The sequence below is a fragment of the Anguilla anguilla genome, chromosome 13 (genome assembly GCF_013347855.1).
Source record: "Anguilla anguilla isolate fAngAng1 chromosome 13, fAngAng1.pri, whole genome shotgun sequence".
NCBI lineage: Eukaryota > Metazoa > Chordata > Actinopteri > Anguilliformes > Anguillidae > Anguilla > Anguilla anguilla.
In genome coordinates this window covers 19,595,595-19,614,128 of record NC_049213.1, presented here as the reverse complement: position 1 = coordinate 19,614,128, position 18,534 = coordinate 19,595,595, and the positions used below count along the sequence as shown (strand labels likewise).

Sequence of the window (18,534 nt, the reverse complement as noted above, 5' to 3'; positions counted from 1 at the left end):
CCTATTATGACTATTTGTTCTTGTGAGAAAAAATTAGTGGCTTTGTATTTTTATTGCATTTGTACCGTAGACTTACATGGAAACCGGATATGAAAACACCTATACTGGAGCCATCCGTAGTGGCGCTAGTGAGCAACCAGGAACTACAACACCAGGAAATGAGCTTCAAAAACGAAGTCTGGTTTTGGCCGCTTGCTTTTGATAGTCCACCGATCTTCTATATTCAATAGGAACCGCAAAATAAATATTTTAACAACCGTCTATTAGGGAAAACACTGCCTGTACAGAAGAAGGGGTGTGTCTTTAATATACACCTCAAAGTCCTCGACAACTGAATTCTGACAAGTAAAGGCTGCCTTTTAAACATATGGCCAGGGATAGCAGATGAAAACTAGCCTTTCAGGCTAACTCTGGCTCATTTACAGTTTGACTGTTGATTGGTGTGCATTGTCCCTGAAAAATAAACCAATAAAAAAAATAAATGGAAAAATTGAAGATTCTCAAGTACTCAACTGAAAGATCGGTAAGCAGTGGAAGGATGTTTGGCCAGTGTGGAAAAAATTCTCATAAAAGAAATTCTGGTTCATTCTGGTTATAAAGTTTGAATCCAAGTTGGGCAACATCACAATATAGATTTAATAAAAAATATTTTGAAAATATCCCAGGCATGCTACTTTAATTTGAGGCTGAAACTTAAGATTTTTTCACATGCTTATAGATTCAAAGCACGTTAGTCACTGTTTCATTTCCTGGCTGAACAGATAAAAGGACACACATTGCTTCCCAATGGCTACCAGTAGCTTGTAGGGTAAATTTTACTTTACAAGCCAACGTTTTACATATGAATCAATATGTGCTTTGGCCCTGACTACATGTTTGAGTGTTAATACCCTTACAGTACCTACGGTGTGCTTTGTAGTTCGTGGTAAGTGAGCTGCAAGAGGCCCATGTTTTCATTAAGACTTACAGCTGAGTCAAAGATTTTAGATAAAATGAAACTATGACATTTGACCTCAACAGCTGAAACTCTGACAAGGTCAGCGGTAACGGTGAGAACAATATTTGCTTAAAACACAATTACAATCCAGGAAACAGACAGGTGTAAGACACTGGATACAGCAAACTGTTCATGCTCGTCTGTGTGTGAATGTCCCATTTAACACTGTGACATGAAAATCAGCAGGGTCCTGGGCTACAATCAGGTGAGCACGGCACATTTAAATCGCTACCCATGCGGAATTAGTGCAGTTCGCACAGACCAGAAACTAAGATGGTGATGGACAGTTAGATGCAAAAAACGGTAACCCTGGAAACAGTACCCAGCTTAAATAATCAAAATTAAAAAGTGAGCATCCCCCGTTGGCTGCCAACTATACATACAGCATTGCCACAAAAGGACAGTCAGTTTTTCAGCCAGCTTTCAGGAAGACTTCCTCCCGCATGTGGAGCTCTCCAGCCCTGTGAAGAGTGCGGCCCTGTGAGCCCTGGACTGTGTGGCGTTACCACCAGAGCCTCACAGATATGAACCAATCCTAGTGCTATAAACAGTGTAGGCCCGCCCACTTTGCACACAAGCCCGACGCATTGAGCTCAGAAACTCCACCCATTAAAGGCATCACAAACACTCATTCTCCCTGTGGCCACAGCCAGTGGTAAATATTTAAGACGTTTACACACACACACACACACACATATATATATATATATATATATATACACACACACACACCTGGTCAAAAGTTTGAGTACACCCACAATTTTCAATCAATCAGACATAAAAAATGAAAGGAAAAGCCTTTTATTTAAAAAAAAAAAAAAAAAAAAAATGATCCAAATCTTAGATTCATCAAAATAGCCACCTTTTCCAACAATAACTACTGAGAATATTTATACCATTTTGTTTCTACAATGACAACCACATGGTTCTTAAAGTTCACACCAACACTGCTATAGAAGCTTGTTCGATAATGGAAAGAATTTGTTCACCTGTTTATTTAGACAAATGTGGCTTTTTAATGGACTCCAAAGTTTAGGTCACTATTCTATGAAGTAAAACCATCTTTTTCATTTCTATTGCTTCTTACCTTGTGACTATTAATTTCTTACCATGTGCCATTCAATGTTATTTACATAAGTTAAACTGCTTAAATAGTTAAAAAAAAAAAAACAAGTAATGTGTACTCAAGAGTACTAAAAAACAAGTGTACTAAAACTTTTGACCGAGTGTGTGTGTGCGTATATATATATGAATACACACACACAAGCACATGCGCGTGCACACACACACAGTAGTAATGCTGCAGTAATAAAAATTGTTTTGTTCTAACAAGGAATATACCTTTTGATGTTAAAAATATAGATAAAACAATTTCAGCTACATTTGGTGTTTCCAATAAGGACTGTTTTAGCTACACTTCAAATGCACACAGATGCAAACACTCAGACGCAGACATACACAGACACGAACACACACACACACACACAGTTCAAATAATGACACACAAAAAAATCGTTATTTCGTTCTTGTTTTTCTTACTCTGGACAGTAAATCAGTAACATTAATTTCAGGTTACACATTTTTGAGGCTTTCTCTCTTACTATATGTTCCTACATTAAAGCTTAGCATTACTGAGGACAAAAAAAAAACAAAAACAAACAAAAATGATCAAGCAGACAGAGAAAGAAGGTTAAGTGACTTGCAACTCAAAAAAGTGATTTCCAAATGTTATAAACAATTCACTCCAATGTTGCAATTACATCATCACATCGTTCTAATTTAACAAAAAAAAACCAAACAAAAAAAAAAAATCACGTTTTCTCATTGATTTTTTTAAAAAGCAGTGAGTGCTACACTTTTTTCTCAGACTGGCTTAAACACAGGAACAGACATCCTGCTGGAAAATATGGAACAGTTACGGTTACGTCATCATCATTTAAAAAAACAAAACAAAACAAGAAAAAAAACACAATTGAGTTGTATTGTTAAGATCCAAAGCAGACCTCAAACATGACCGCATTCTCACCCAAAGGGCAGAGAAAAACTGAAACTGAAAATACAGTTATCAATGACAGCCTCTTTCCCTGATTCTCTAGTACTGTTATAGTTTAAGTAAAGATTATTCTATTTCCCCGTGTCATTTCAAAATAATTATTATTAAGGCTCCAAAAAAGAAAGAAGGAAAAAAAAGAACAATAATAGCACATGTTTTCTGAATTGACTCTTTTCTTAAAGTTGTCACAACAGTAATATGCCAAGAAATACATAATTCAAAAAATATAGTTTTACATCAAAATTTTGTCATAGGTCATTCCATCTGTCATTGTCCTGTTCTAGCCCAACTGCCTAAGCATCTTCAGCAGGGTCGTACCGCCGACCCCCATAACACTACCACACTGCCATCTACTGGTCAAAAAAGGCTAGAACACATCCGGGTTTTTTTTGTTGATTGTACAAAATAGTAACTGGCCAGGAGTAATTACAGGTGCAGCAGAACCCTGATTACATTTCAAATTATATTAAAAATAAAGAGGGGTGAAGGGAGGGCATATTGACACAAGTCTGACTAAAAGGCAGGAGAAACAGAAATAAAAAGGGGGAGGGAGGGAGAACACAAATGGCTGAAGCTACTTGATATATGAACCTGCTTTGTCCCTGCACAGCTCAAGTACCTGCGGCACAAAGCAGAGTTCTCGACGCTGGCCCGAGTCACCAGAATTAAATAGAAGAAAAAAAAAAAGATTTATTTTTCCATTTCATTTTTCTTTTTCCTTGTTTTAAATTTCAAAATGTCAGTCCTATTATAACTGTTGACTGAGCCAAGTGTACAGTCTTCTATTGTTTACTTCGATTTTGGCGTTCCTGTGACGGGAGAAGAGAAGGGGGGGGGGGGGTTGGTTAGCAACCGCTCACAGACAGACACCAGTGCATTCTATCGCAGGTCTTTGCGCTGACTAGCGTGCTTAGAGAGGGAACGGGCATTCTTAGAAAACGTCTCTCAGAGCTGGGACCCACGGCAACGGCGGCAGTAATAACGTGATGGTCCTGATGTTGCCATGACCACAGCAACCTTCTCCCCGTGCAGCCTCCCCTCCCCGCGTGATCACTGACACTCGCGCTCGCTCATTCGCAGGCATGCACACACACGCTCACACACACGCTCACACACTTCCACGGGCACTTCGGGGGCTCTGGTACAGTACCTGGTCAAGTCGAGACCGGTTCTGGATGGGCGCAGGTTCAAAGTTCTGTGAAATCAAATGGACACAGTCAGTCAGAGAGTGAGAGAAAGACAGAGAGAGAGAGGCTACCTAACACTCATGAGTTTTACATTAAATACAATTACACAGATTGACAGATAAACAACAGCAATAAGGGATGTGAGGAATACTGGAACTTCTGACCAGCCCAAAACTCATTTCACTCCTAAAGAAACTACACAACCACAAAATACATTGTAAATATACAAGGTACAACAAATCAAACAAGGGACTAAAAATGTATATTTACTTGATAGAACAAGGGATGCACAGATGTGTATTGATGACATAACCCAAGGTATATGAGGTAATAATGGATGCTACTGCAGTAGGTACAGATGAATACGGTATCATTTGGAGAGGCATCCTTAGCAGCTGGTACAGGGGACTTGAACGCCTGGAGTTAACACTCACAGCCCTGACTCAGAGAAGAGCCGAGAGACTGAAAAGGGCACACCAACCCCAGCTGCAGGGCTGGGCTGCTGCTCAACAGGCTGGCTAAAGCCTGGGACCAATCAGACGGAGGCAGAGCCCAGACTGCCCAATCACAGAGTTTTAATCTGTCCCTGCAGCATGCAGATGTGTCTCTGTGCTGGGAGACACAGAGAAAACAGAAAACGCGTCTCTGCTCCAGGAGACTTTACAGAGAAAAGTCAACTGACCTCACAACACTGGAAAACGCAGGCCTTTACATCCCACTGAGAGTAAGAAAACCCACGGAGAGATACATTACAAAAACAAACATTAGAGATGTTTGAACCACACTACTACACCAGCTGTGCAGAAGCAGTTTCACAAAAACAGTATGCAACTGGTGTGTCCACACGTATGTGCAAGTACATGCATGTATTGATTCACTAGTGCGCGTATGTGCGTTGAGTGGCGTGCCTGCCTGGGTGCATATGTGTGTGCATTCTTTGTGCACATATACATGCTTGTGTGTATGTGTATACGCAAGTATGCATGTAAGCCTGTGCGCGTCTGTATTTATACGTGCGTTCGTCTGCAGGTGTGTGTGTGTGCACGTGCACGTGCGGGTGTGCCTGCATTTATACATATGCCGGTTTGCAGACGTGTGCACGTGCGGGTTTCGGAGCAGGGTTACCTTGCGCACCACCTCCTCCTCCTCCTGCCGCTTCTCGTAGTGGGAGAAGTCGTCGAAGATGGAGGTGGTGTGCTTGTAGGTGGCAATGATCTTCAGCACCTGCTTGGCCTTCTCCAGCGGCACCTCCTGCGTGTCCCGTGAGTTGGTGACGGGCTTGTTGTCGTTGTTCTCCAGGCGGATGTGCCTCAGCTGGCTGTTGGGCACGTCCTTCACAAACAGCCAGTTGACGTCGAACTTGCCCTTCCACTTGTCCTGGGACCAGACGCCGGCGCTGGTGCCGTAGTCCACGGGCGAGCGCATCTCGGCCACGCCGCAGAAGTGCCCGCTGCCGTTCACGCTGAACAGCAGGTACACCGGGCCCTTGGTCGCCATGGCGCGGAAGGCGGCGTCCAGGCGCTTGTTGCCGTGCTCCGTGCTGCACCAGATGGAGTACTTGATGGAGCGGTGGATGTCGTCTTCGGAGTAGCTCTTGATGATGAAGACGCGGCCGGTGCGCAGGTTCCAGTCAAAGTCCTTTGGGTTGTAGCTGTGCGCCGCCCGCAGCTTTTCCAGCACTGGGTGGGACTCCGCCCCTCCAGGCCCCGCCCCCACCCCGCCGGGTCCCGCCCCTGGGGGGCCACCTCCGCCGGAGGAAGAGGAGCCTCCGCCACCCCCGTCGACGGCCCCTCCCTGCCCGTAACCGAGGTTACGGTTGCGGGGGGCAACCCAGCGGGTTTGCGGAGGTGGGGCCTGGGCGTGGTTCTGGTAGGGGTTGTGAAGGGGCGGGGCCTGGTGGGGTGGGGCCTGCAGGGAGAGCTGCTGTTGCGCCAGGGACTGCGGCGACTGCAGGGGGGGCGGGGCCTGCTGGGGCGGGGGGAGAGGGTGGGTGTGGCCATGAGGGTGGGGGAGGGGCTGGTGGGAAGGGGGCGGTTTTGAGGCAGGGCCCTTGTTGTCCCAGGTGCCAATGTCCATGTTGTGTTTGATCGGCGGGGGTGGGAGAGCCCCACCTGGGAGGGGCATGCCAGGCTTGGTCTTAACCTTCAGCTGCGGCTTGGCGGGTTTGCTGGCGATGGCCGCCCAGGACGCCGGCTTGGGCGGCGGCATGCCGATGGGCGCCCCGCCGTTTCCCGCTGCCCCGCCGATCATGGAGCCCACGGCCTTGACACCCGACCCCGCCAGTTCGCCCCCGATCTTCAGCCCCACCATGCCCTGCTCCAGGCTGTTCATCCCAGGGGCCTTACTCATGGTTTCGCTGTGGAAACCAGTCTGCCCGTCCACCAGGGTGCCCCCCAGGGAGCTGGGCGGGTAGCTGTAGCTGCCCCCGTACGCTGAGCTCTGAGTCTGCTGTCCCTGGGAGCCGCTGGTGCCCCAGGCCGAGAAGGCCGGGTTCTCAGGGAAGAAGTTGAACCTGTGCTGGTAGATGTTGCTCCCCAGTCCCCCAGGCTGCCCGAAAACCGTATCGTGCATAAAATGGTGGTCCCCATTGCTGAGGGGTGCGTAGGGGGTCAGGTAGGGGATCGGTGGGTCCCCGCCCGTGGACCAGGGTGCCTCGCTCAGGGGGTAGGGGAAGCCGATAGAGGGGGGATAGTAGCTTGACATGTAGGGGTCCGTCATGGACTGGTAGCTGTTGTTCTAGAAGATAAAAGACATTTTATTTCAGAGTTGCTGTCTTATATAACCCGCAAACACAAACAAAATGCAATGCAGAGTGGTAGGAGACCCCTTCTAAAGAAGGGACCGCAAACTCCAGTCCAGGGTTTGCAGGTTTATGAGTTTTTTCCTTTCAATTAGCAGCTCCTTTAGGCCTTGGAAACACGGCATGTGCCCAAACACTGACAAGACATAAGCTTCAGAGCTGAAACACACTGAAAACCAGCAGAGAATGAACCATTCCCGAGACTGCAGTTAAACCAGTAGACTCAGCAGGCTTTCTGGATTTAAGTTAGACACTGTGGCAGTCCAGTATTGAAATTTCAGATCCATTTTCTTTAGGAAACCTATTGATAAGCTTCTCTTGAAAAAGTATGAAGAAGGGCAACCAAACCGGTTCCAGGTATGAGGGGTAAAACTTACAAGAAGCTTAAGCTATTCAGGTTGAGCACAGAAGACTACATTAACAAAGTTACGATAAACACAAACTAAAAAGTAACAAAATTAAAATGTTTGGAAGAATATTCTCCTCAGGGAGTTGAATCCCAGGCCTGAAATGACACAATGCTGGATATGACCATATGCTGTCAGTCTCTAGCCAAGGTGCCCTAGGCCTGCCCTGACCATGCCTACAGCACATTGGCACTGCTAACGGCTCAGATTAGCCGCCAGTTACACAGCATTATCTATCCCACCGCAAATACCTAATCAGAAATTCATCAGGCCTTTCCTGCCGTTAAATGTCTCTGTATGAGAGCAGGTGGGCAGAGTTAAGAGGATCTGGTCTACAAGGGATCATCTCACAACTCTCCTCTCTTTATTCCTTAAAGCACAACTGGAGCGGGGTCAATAACTTGGCGTCATGGGACGACGGATCAATCCTCACTCCAGCTGTAAGGACCCATGGATCAGTACGGCAACCTCCGGGCCCCCCCCCCTCAGGGGGAGTTCATGCTACAGCAGTGGCATAAATAATGAGGAGGAAAACAGAGAGAAGTACCAGCAGGGCTCATTGACAACCTCTGCACAGAGCAAGGGCTTCCCTGTAAGCCATAGCATCAGAGCCAGGTTATTGAGCTATTAGCATCATTTAACCGGATGACTGCCCGAAATCATTAAACCAATATACAAAATACAAAGTGACTACTGAGCTTTCTACATTTGCGGCTAATAAAATCTCACGAATATGAAACTAGATCTTATATGTGGGACCACACCTACATCTTCATCTGGTGACATCGCAGGACATGAGAGCGAGAAAGAGAGGGAATGGACAGGTTGTTTCCTGAACAGATCTGCTCCAAAGCCCCACAAAATTTAGGCACAATTCACCGTTCAATAAAACACCAGCAGCCTGAGAGATGGAGCCAATCACCACATGCCATGGCAGTCAACTTCCTTGTCCTGACAACCTGCCACGACCCAACCGCAGACCAGAGGTCTGGCTATCTGAATGCAGCAAGAAGGTCCAAGGTTACAGGGTGCTAGCTAGTGGTATCGTTTGAACCCTGGGCCAGAGAAATCACCAACCACACATTAACAGATAGTGTAAAAAACCCACAAATGAGCAGGGTCCAACTAGACAAGATTTTTAATTAAACAGGGAGTAATGTCAATCAAAACTGAAACAAACATCATTAAGTCATATAACGGCCACCACACCCCACACCCCCTTGCTTCCACCCCACTCACCTGGTTGGACTGGCTGGTGAGGTAGGGCTCAAAATCATTGTCATGGACAGTTTCCTTCTGGTGAAGTGAACCATTTTGCACTGGGTGAGGAAAGGTTGTATGAACACATGATTATTCAACGTCATTAAAACCTCTACAAGAACACACACAAAGGTAATCACCAAAAGACCTTTCCTTAAAGAGTCAGTATTGCGGGAGGAGGGGTCATACTTGAGTGTGAAACACTCCAACAAAACAAAACCAATATACCATCCAATGCCATAGATCTGATGAATGACTAAGCAAATGGATCACACATTCCAACATAGCATCTTTACTGAAAGATGAAGAGCCTGCTGGTTTAAAAAAAAAAAATTCACTGCTCCCAGGTGGAGAGAAATTCAAATGAAGAATACTGCAAAGGGTTTTTTTCATAAGTATCAACAAAACACAGAGCCGCCATTATCCATTATTGTGATCACATCCGCTAATGCATTATTCGCTTTGCCAGTGCAGACATAGCCACAGCTAATGAATACACGTACAAACACCAAATAGTACATTTGTTAGCATACAGAATCTCTCCTGCTCTGATTGGAGAAGACATCTTTGCATGGCCAATAGGAATGGGGGGGCACATTTGACACTGACCCATGCACTGGTATGAATACAGCATGCAGAGGGGCATCAGTTCACAGCAGAACACTGGGCAGATCAATTGATTTACACGTTGCCTGGATAGACTAATAACTAAGAGTTGACCCATCCATGTAACATGAAGATCAGAAAGGTCTGCACAGAGACTGCTCTGAAATGACTTTTGAGCACAAAATTCTCACTGCTGGCAGAAACAGCCCTGAAAGTGCAGAGATGTCACAGTTTTCACCTGGAAGTGACAACAGTTCTGCCTGTAACCACAAAGTGACATCAATGAGCTGTATTGCAGGACCACGATTGCAAAAATAGGGCAAGGACAGGTCTGTGCAGGGTTTCTATTACCCTGTCCATAATAAGGAAGATAATCTGATTTACTATGGCCACACACACACCAGCTCTGGTTCTTATGGTATTTGAACATGTGCATGATTGTATGTTAAATGTTTAATGTGATACTTCAAAATGAATGTGTGTACACAACACATGAAACTTCCTTTCCATGCCAAAAACCCATCACTCACTCAGTTATGCTAAACTAAAGCTACTGTAGTTAGTTGCATCGGTACAACCATATTAACTAAAAAGAAAAGAGACTTCCAAAAAACATCCTTGTGGCTGTCTGTATTGCTCAAAACAAAAATGACCTTCTCTCCACGTAATTAGGAGAGGTGAAGGAGCGATAAAACCACAAAAATCACAAGTGCTGCAATGCAACAACTTCTGCCTGTGTTGCATTTTAATGAGCACCTGCCAGCAACACACACTGGTTTGTATGCGCGGGCGAATTATATATCGGTGCGTTTCATATCTGACAATGAAAGAAATTAATCCGTAACTTCTCCAGTGACATGTCATAGCAGAGCAGAGATGCCTCAACTTGGAAAACAAACCTGTAATTTGTAGACCGAGCAAAACAAACGTACACAAAAATGCCACCAGACTGTGTTTCAGTGTCATATAACCTAGTGCTATAGATGCTCCCCACACATTGCTAAGAAATTCAGCCCCAAAGGAAAACCCAGAGTTCACAGCAAAAATACTTCATTTTGTTTTCGCAAAATGCAAATGTAATATTATCAAAAATAGCACAATGATACATAAATAAGCGCCAAAAAACTAATTTACTCCGAAACAACAATTCCATCAAATAAGAAAACAATACTGAAAACCGTCAGCGGTATATTGCGCAGATAAAAGCTATGACATTAAAGCAGGACCGTGAGCAATATGTGAATTGCACTTGGTGAACCCGGGCTTCACGCATGTTACTAGCTAATGTTAGGCATAGCAACGTCATGCTAAATATAGCTTAGAAAAACTGTTTAACTATAGAATAATCAAGTAAGCGTGTTTAACTGCGCAGGAACTGTAAAATTATCAGGTGATCAGATTGTAACAAAAGCAGTTGGCTAGCTGCACGCAATCTTTTCATGAGTCGTGAGAGTGGCACTTTGGCCTTGTTGACAACGTTTAGCTCGCTAACAGGTTCGCTAATGTTAGCTAGCTGGGTCGTGAAATGTAGCTTGCTGGCTAGCTAACGTTTGCTGGACATAGTCCAGATATTCCACGCGTATTCCCGTTATATGCTGTATCCCACATTTCACCGTGATCTTCCGCGGGAGGAAAACCACATGTGTGTCAGACGACCCCCCCCCCCCATAATTATAAGTTAGCGAGCTAGCAGGATGCATTTCTAGATGGCCATGCAGCTTGCTAGCTAGACACAAAATAGTGTACCGTTTCTCTCACCTTTAGAGTCTTGTCCTTTTGGTCTCTTCATTTCCATGTATAAACGGATAACATGCAAAAGAGAGACATGTAACTAGCAACACATTACACCATTATCGAAAACCCCCTCCCCGCACCAAACAGGAAGGGAAGGTACGGTTCCCGTTGGACTAGGACTAGTTTATGATAGGCAAGTTAGTTAGCAAATAGCTAGCTAGCTAACTGTAACAAGCTGCATTACCACCACTAAATCACAGAGATTGGTAGCTAGCTATCGTTAGCTGGCTGGCTAAATCCAAAGTAGCTACTACAGCTAGTTGGATTCTCGTAAATGACTGAGCCAGTCTTTAAAAAAAACCTCCCCCACAGCATAGCTCTCTAAGCTAGTTAGCTAAACACATATTGCATTTGATGGCTAACGTTAGCTTACGCGAATATAGCAATATTTGGCCACTGTAACACGTTATTCGTGTCACGTTCGAACATCAAATATATAGCTAGCTAGCTAGCTAGCTAACGTGAACATTGGAAGGCTAAAGCTAGCTCCCGTCTATTCTTACAACTAGCTTGCTGGATGCAAATTCCATTTCCTTGCTGCGAAGGCCTTCGAAACAGAAGAACATGGCCCGGCATTTCCCGTCCTGCCTACCTGAGGGTCAATACTTGTGGCAGACATAACGTTAATTCATTAAACAAGCCCCGGGATTCGATTGGAGCCTTTTACTCAATGTCTTTCCAAGCACCGCGTTTCCTCTTCAGTTTAGCACAGTAGCTGGCCAGCTATATTTTTTCCACACAGCACGTACACCCAGCAGCACAGTCCCGCGGCTCAATTCTGTTTGTCCTGTTCGCACAGTTTACACTTGGGCCGCCTTCAAGACAGTGCGGGTGGTCTCTGAAACGTCCACAGTTCAAAACTGTACACAATTTCGTTCCACGGTAGGTTCTTAGCCGTTTTTTCGTCACTCCTAAAAATCTCCAGTTATTGTGAAGCCCAGTCCACTTCCCCCCAATGGCAGCTTCATCCGGGGTCTGAGCAGAGGGGATTGACGTCACCGACACCGGTTTCTTTCGGGAGGTGGCCATGCGGAGCCAAGGATTGGATTGTATTGAGGTGGTGGCAACAGTAGCAATGTAACGTAAATTCAAACGATTAGTATTCGTAATATTATTCGCCTTGTGAGCAAGCCAGAATTATATTTCAAGTTACAGATGTTCCATAATTGCTTTCACAGTTCCCCCGCATGCTATGTTAAAGTGTAGGCCCATTTTAACCTTAAACAGCCAAACAAGTGAAGTAGGCTATACTTTGTGTTGGTAGCCTACTGTACCAACTACAATACTTTTTTTGCGCACGATCCACAAGGTCTGTGACTCTATGAAGGATGAAAATTTGTAACCAACTGAACTGACCCAATTACATTTACTTTTAGGAATTTAGCAGACTCTCTTATCTTTGTATTATGTTCACATTAATGCACTACATTTAGGATTTTTTCCCCCAGGAAAATGCTTATGTTGTATGTCTTGGTTGTGTTATGGCCTATGTTAAAATTTTATAATTGGCCATTCTTATTTTAATTCCTGAATTATATTTATAGCTAATAGGCACCAGCACCCCCACAACCCTGCCCAGGATAAGCGGATGTAGATAATGGATGGATATTTGTAGCTACTAGTTTTTCTTTCCAAAAGAAAGGGGTGGGGTGGGGACCCAACAATAATTTTGCAGCAGGGCCCATGACAAATTTTTTTTTTACACCACTGCCAGGGAGGTGATTAATGGGATGATGTAAGAAGTGATGGACTAGATGACATATGAGGTATCAGGTTGAGGGCACAGGTGGGTGGACGAGTAGAGAGCATTACATTTTTACATTACATTTATTTGGCAGACGCTTTTATCCAAAGCGACGTACAAAAAGTGCATTTCATGGTCATAGACAACTGCTAAACACAGGTTCAGTAAGGTACAATACTTATTTTGTACAGCTATTTCTAACCAAGAACACAGTTCACACAGTGAACACTATTCTGACCTAACCTCTGCAAAGCCAACTAGGCAGAAGGATAAGCTACAGTATTAGGACAAATACAAATTACTGTGAAAAAAAAAATACAAAAAAAGTGCTGGGATGGGGCAACATGTAACAAGTGTCATGAAAAGGGAGGGGGGGGGGGTTTAAAGAGTGAAATATACAGCGTGGTGGTGGTTAGTCTAGGTATAGTCTGAAGAGATGAGTCTTCAGGCCACGGCGGAAGATGGGTAGTGAGGGGGAGGTTCGGAGAGGGACGGGGAGTTCGTTCCACCACTGGGGAGCTAGGGTGGAGAAGCTCTGTGATCCCTTTGGGCGGGTGGGAGGGGTTACAAGGCGCCCTGCTGCCGCAGAGCGGAGTGGTCGAGCAGGCACATAGAATCGAGTCATGTCCTGCAAGTAGATGGGGCTGTCCTGTTGGCAGCAGTGTAGGCAAGGGTCAGGGCTTTGAACCGGATCCTGGCGGCGACCGGTAGCCAGTGGAGTGATCGCAGCAGAGGAGTGACGTGGGAGAATTTGGGAAGGTTGTAGATGAGTCGGGCAGCGGCATTCTGAATCATCTGTAGTGGCTGTATGGCACAAGCTGGCAGGCTTGCAAGGAGAGAGTTGCAGTAATCAAGGCGAGAGGTCACCGTAGCCTGGACGAGCAGCTGGGTGGAGTGCGTCGTCAGGTATGGTCGAATTCTTCTGATGTTGTACAGAAGGAATCTGCAGGACCGTGATGTTGCCTTGATGTGCTCCTTGAGGTCCAGTTGGTCATCCAGGACCACCCCCAAGCTCTTGGCAGAGTGAGAGGCAGTCACTGTGGTGCCATCAACCATGATTGAGAGCTCAGGAAGTAAGGAGGTCTTGCACGGGAAGAAGAGCAGCTCAGTTTTGTTGAGGTTGAGCTTCAGATGGTGGCTTACCATCCAGGTGGAGATGTCAGCCAGGCAGGAAGAGATCTTATCATTGACCTGTGTGGCCGAGGGGAGGAAAGAAAAGAAGAGTTGTGTGTCATCTGCATAACAATGATAGGAGAAGCCATGTGAATTAATAACTGAACCAAGAGATCTGGTGTATAAGGAGAACAGCAGAGGACCCAGTACAGATCCCTGTGGCACTCCAGTAACAAGTGGATGAGAAGCAGAGGCAGACCCCTTCCAGGTGACCTGGTAGGTCCTATCTGCAAGATAGGAAGCGAACCAAGACAGGGCAGTCCCGGCGATTCCCATCCCAGCCAAGGTGGAGAGGAGTATTTTATGGTTGACCGTGTCGAAAGCTGCAGACAGGTCAAGAAGGATCAGGACAGAGGAGAGGCGTGAGGCTCTTGCAGTGGCAAGTGCCTCCGTCACAGCTAGGAGCGCAGTCTCAGGGAGGGAGCTCAGGAGAGTGTCCAGCTCGTCCAGGAAAGAGCCGAGTGGACCTGGAGGACGGTATAGAACAATAATGTGAAATTTTGAGGGATGAGTTACAGTAATTGCATGAAATTCAAAGGAGGAGAGCAGGAGTTCAGATACGTCAGCATCTGTGAGTGGAGAGAAGACAGAGAGGAAGGGAGGGAGCAGAAGTGGGAAGAGGGAGGAGGAATGGGAGAAGGGGTAAAGGCAGATCCAGGAGCCTTGGTAGTACTGAAGGAGCTGCAGGTGCCTGCAACTTTCTCATTGAAGTAGGTTGCAAAGACATCTGGGGAGAGAGAAGATGGTGGTGGAAGAGGTGGTGGGCAGAGGAGGGAAGAGAAGGTAGAGAACAGTTTATGAGGGTTTCATTTTGTCACATTGTTATGTCTGAGATAAAGAGATAAAGATAAAGAGTAAAAAATGTCGACAAGATTGTCTACAAGTACAATTACATTAATTGTAAGGGCTTGTTTTAGATAAAGAAGTAAAAGCATGTTTTGTAAGTAATGGTGAAAACAAAAGGGCCATGAATATGGCAGTAGACAACTTGGCAAAATGTTTTTGAAAACTCCACACAATTGATACATTCTTTAGTATTACAAAATGAGCTGTCTGCCTACTAATGAACATACTGTATATTCCACAACCACCTGATAATATTTGAACTTATCTTTCTCTTAGTTTTAAAAGGGGGAGTGAAATATACACTGGTTAATTTGTCCACACAACAGAATAGCAGCTTGAAAAACTATGCCTGATTTCTTTGTGGCTCTGTGCATTGTACTGAAACAGACTGGGGTAGTCCTGTAGTGGGATGGTGTACTGGCCAGGGTGTGTAGCGCCCAGTAATATGAGCCTACATCAAGCTGCTTCTTTCTAGATCATGAATTATAGCAGGACATGTGAAACCTATACCGACTCAGCTAGGATCCATATGACCAGAATCCATGTAAATCAAATTTTAAGCTGAATTCATGGATCCATCTCCTCACTGCAACCTCCTTCATCAGTTTGGTGAGTGCACATGCCCAGCACAGACAAGCACACACTCTCCTCCCAGGAATATGTTACAATTACAACATTTAAACAATTCCACATTGAACACTGAGCTATGCAGCCAGTGTACTGCAGTAGTACATTTCCTGTGCAGCTGGTATAGGCAGACCATGGGGCCTGTGTTGACCAGAGATGGCCCCTCCCACTAAATCCCTCCCTCCATGGGCAATGTTAGAACTAGCTGTGTGCCACCCATAGACTGTATGAAAATGGTGCCACCCTGCTGGAAAATTTCAGCACTAGCACACCCGGATTCAGCACCAGACCATTTTGCCCGTCATTACACTGAAACCCATTTAAGGCTTGGGTGGGTATAAGGGTATAAATATTGGATCATCCTGCCTGTGTGTCTGTGTAGTTTATACCACACGGCACAGTGACAGATACTGTGTGGCTCTCTTAGGACATGATGACAATTTGAAATACATTTGCTGCGATGGTGCCCTGAGGAACTGGGAGCCAGGTGACGACCCCTGGCAGGAGCATGCAAAGTGGTTCCCAAGGTAACCAATCACAAAGGACACAAGGAGCAGAACTGCAAATCATTTAGGCTCAACAGATACTCAGCTCCTGTATTTCTTCTGCCCTCTCTGCTTTTTAGGTACTGGAGGTTCTAGTTGGTGATGGGAGTTTCCAGTACTATATTATAGTACAGTACAACCATTGTGCCAGCATTGTCAATTTTCAGAAGGTGCATCAGATCAGAATGTTTCCTCTTCAGTTGCAGGAATACAGAACTCGATGTTAAGAATAGGGAAGAGAGTATCTTGTAGATCTATAGAATCTGTGGTAGAATGGACTGTAGGGATTGAATCATAGTAGGTTACAGCAAAAATGCATTCTGAAGTTCACTGCTATTTTTTTTTCCAGTGAATATGCTTGAATTTTAATTTTGTAAAACTTGATTGAAATAAGTCACAGCATCTGATGGAGACCAGCATCCATAGTTCACTAGTGTTTAAATTAAAACTTTAAATAACTCTACATTAATAGCTAAACTGGACACTAACATTGGAAGTCTGTTGTGCTCATCAACATGGAGTTGAAGTAAACAAGAGAGTCGACTGCAAGATTCAATTGTTTAATCTGAACAGTTAAAAGCAATCCATGTAATCATGCAAATACAATTAACTCACAATGGGAAACCATATTAAAGCTGATTGGTTTCGTTTTCACTATTTGGTGAATTAACATACGACATTAAGAACAGCAATACCCTAGTTATATTCCTCTGTAGCCTACTGGTGCCCTATCAGAATCAAACTATAAATACCACTGTGACATATAAATGACTCATAGCCTGTCGCCCTCAGTGTATTACTCAGACAACAGACTTAAAGTTGAAAATTGAGGAGTGCATTAAGTTGTGCATCATAACTCATTAACAGCAACTTTCAACAATTGAGTAAAAAGCATATGTAACTGGTGGGGTTTCTGATTGAGTAGTCAACTAAAACATTCAGTCATCATCATCATCATCATCAGCAGTTTTTCATCTTGCGGTAAACCCTCTGTGGTTATGCTGGTGCAGTTTTTTAATGGTATTGACACATCTATGCCTACATCCTGGGGAGTTTTCTTGATCTGTTTGACAATTGAAAAGGGGGTTTTCTTTCTATTTCTGTCATCCACTACAACTATCCTCCATTTAAAAAAAAATATTATTGTTTTGCTATTGCTGAGATTACCTGTGCATTCCTGCACTGGTGATCCTTATCAATGTGTCAAACAGTTGATTTCAACACATTCAATGTTTTGGGTAATGTATATCTGATTTATTCAGATTTTCAGTCTCATGCTGGTCTGCTTTCTCGGCATTGACACTTCTTTGGTCCTCATGTTAAGAGACCACATCAAAAGACACAGAGTGTGAATGCCACACCTATAATCAACTTGAGACCTGTTGTTAGCTTTCATGTGTATGAACTAATGATGCAACATAGAGGAGAAGAAACTGCTGAGCAACCACCGACTGTCTAATTGCTTTTGGTCCCCTAAAATTTGGGGGGGGGGGGATGTATTAAAGAGCCGTAATGCCTACACAGTTCTCCCAATATGGATGTAAATACCACATATTAAAGCTGACAGTCTGTACTTTAATCTCATATTCATTTTCTCATTTCAGTTCCAATGTGCTGGAGTGCAGAGTCAAAACAACAAAAATTGTGTCATTGTCCAAATACTTACGGACGGCACTGTATATTGTTTTCTCTTTTCTTGAGATGTAGTTGAGTACAACTTCATTTTTCTTAATGATGACCTAACTGTACAGACCTGGATTGCTTAGTGATAAAAAAATGAAAATAATTGACGTAATCTCTTCCCTTTAATTTTATACACATGCTCAATTATGTGCATGTGGTCAGGAGGTTAATATCAGCCTGCTGGCACTACTGTTTTTTGTTACATTTTTCTTTAAGGTTTTCCCTGCCACCTCCTCCCTTTTGGTCAATATTGTTAATGATGAGTTACAGTATGCACATTTATAACTATATCATATCCCAATTATGAAATACTACACAGCATGCAACTGCATGTTGGGTTTCCTGCTAAACAAAGGTATCACCTTTTGCATCCACATGTGATAATTTGTGGATGCAAAACAAGAAAGAATTTTTTTTTGTGACAATTTTCCAGTATTTTTCTTTTCTCAAAAGGATAAATGATGAAACCAACAACAGAACTTCATATAACTAAGTCTATAATATAAGTATATGATATAAAAAGTATATAATAACAAAAGTTGTCAATTCTAAGTATTTGTGTGGCAGTTTCCCCACAGTTTGCCACAGTAGCAGCATGGCAGCAGGCAGCAATCATGTCCCCCCCTTAGATCTGACCCTGGCTGGTTGGTCAGCTACAGACCAGCTATGACCAGCTATAAATGATGAATTCACAGCTTAAACCATCTTAAACTAGTTTAGAGAGAATCCCAGCTGGTCTTAGCTGGAATTTTCAGTGGGGGTTTCCGCCGCATATCAGTTTGAAAAGAAAAGGGGAAAAAAAGCGGTGTTAA

At 44.2% G+C, this 18,534-nt stretch overlaps 1 protein-coding gene across 1 annotated transcript; it reads right to left on the bottom strand.

Annotated features, from left to right (window-relative positions):
* Window positions 1-2,507: 2,507 nt before the first annotated feature.
* On the bottom strand, window positions 2,508-12,097 carry LOC118211340 (YTH domain-containing family protein 1-like). Its single transcript, XM_035388490.1, has 6 exons — window positions 11,697-12,097; window positions 11,069-11,093; window positions 8,684-8,763; window positions 5,363-6,973; window positions 4,201-4,245; window positions 2,508-3,859 (listed from the first exon to the last, which is right to left on the bottom strand). Exons 1-6 carry the CDS (start codon window positions 11,721-11,723, stop codon window positions 3,833-3,835), a joined length of 1,815 nt encoding a protein of 604 aa, XP_035244381.1. The 5' UTR covers window positions 11,724-12,097; the 3' UTR covers window positions 2,508-3,832.
* Window positions 12,098-18,534: the final 6,437 nt, after the last annotated feature.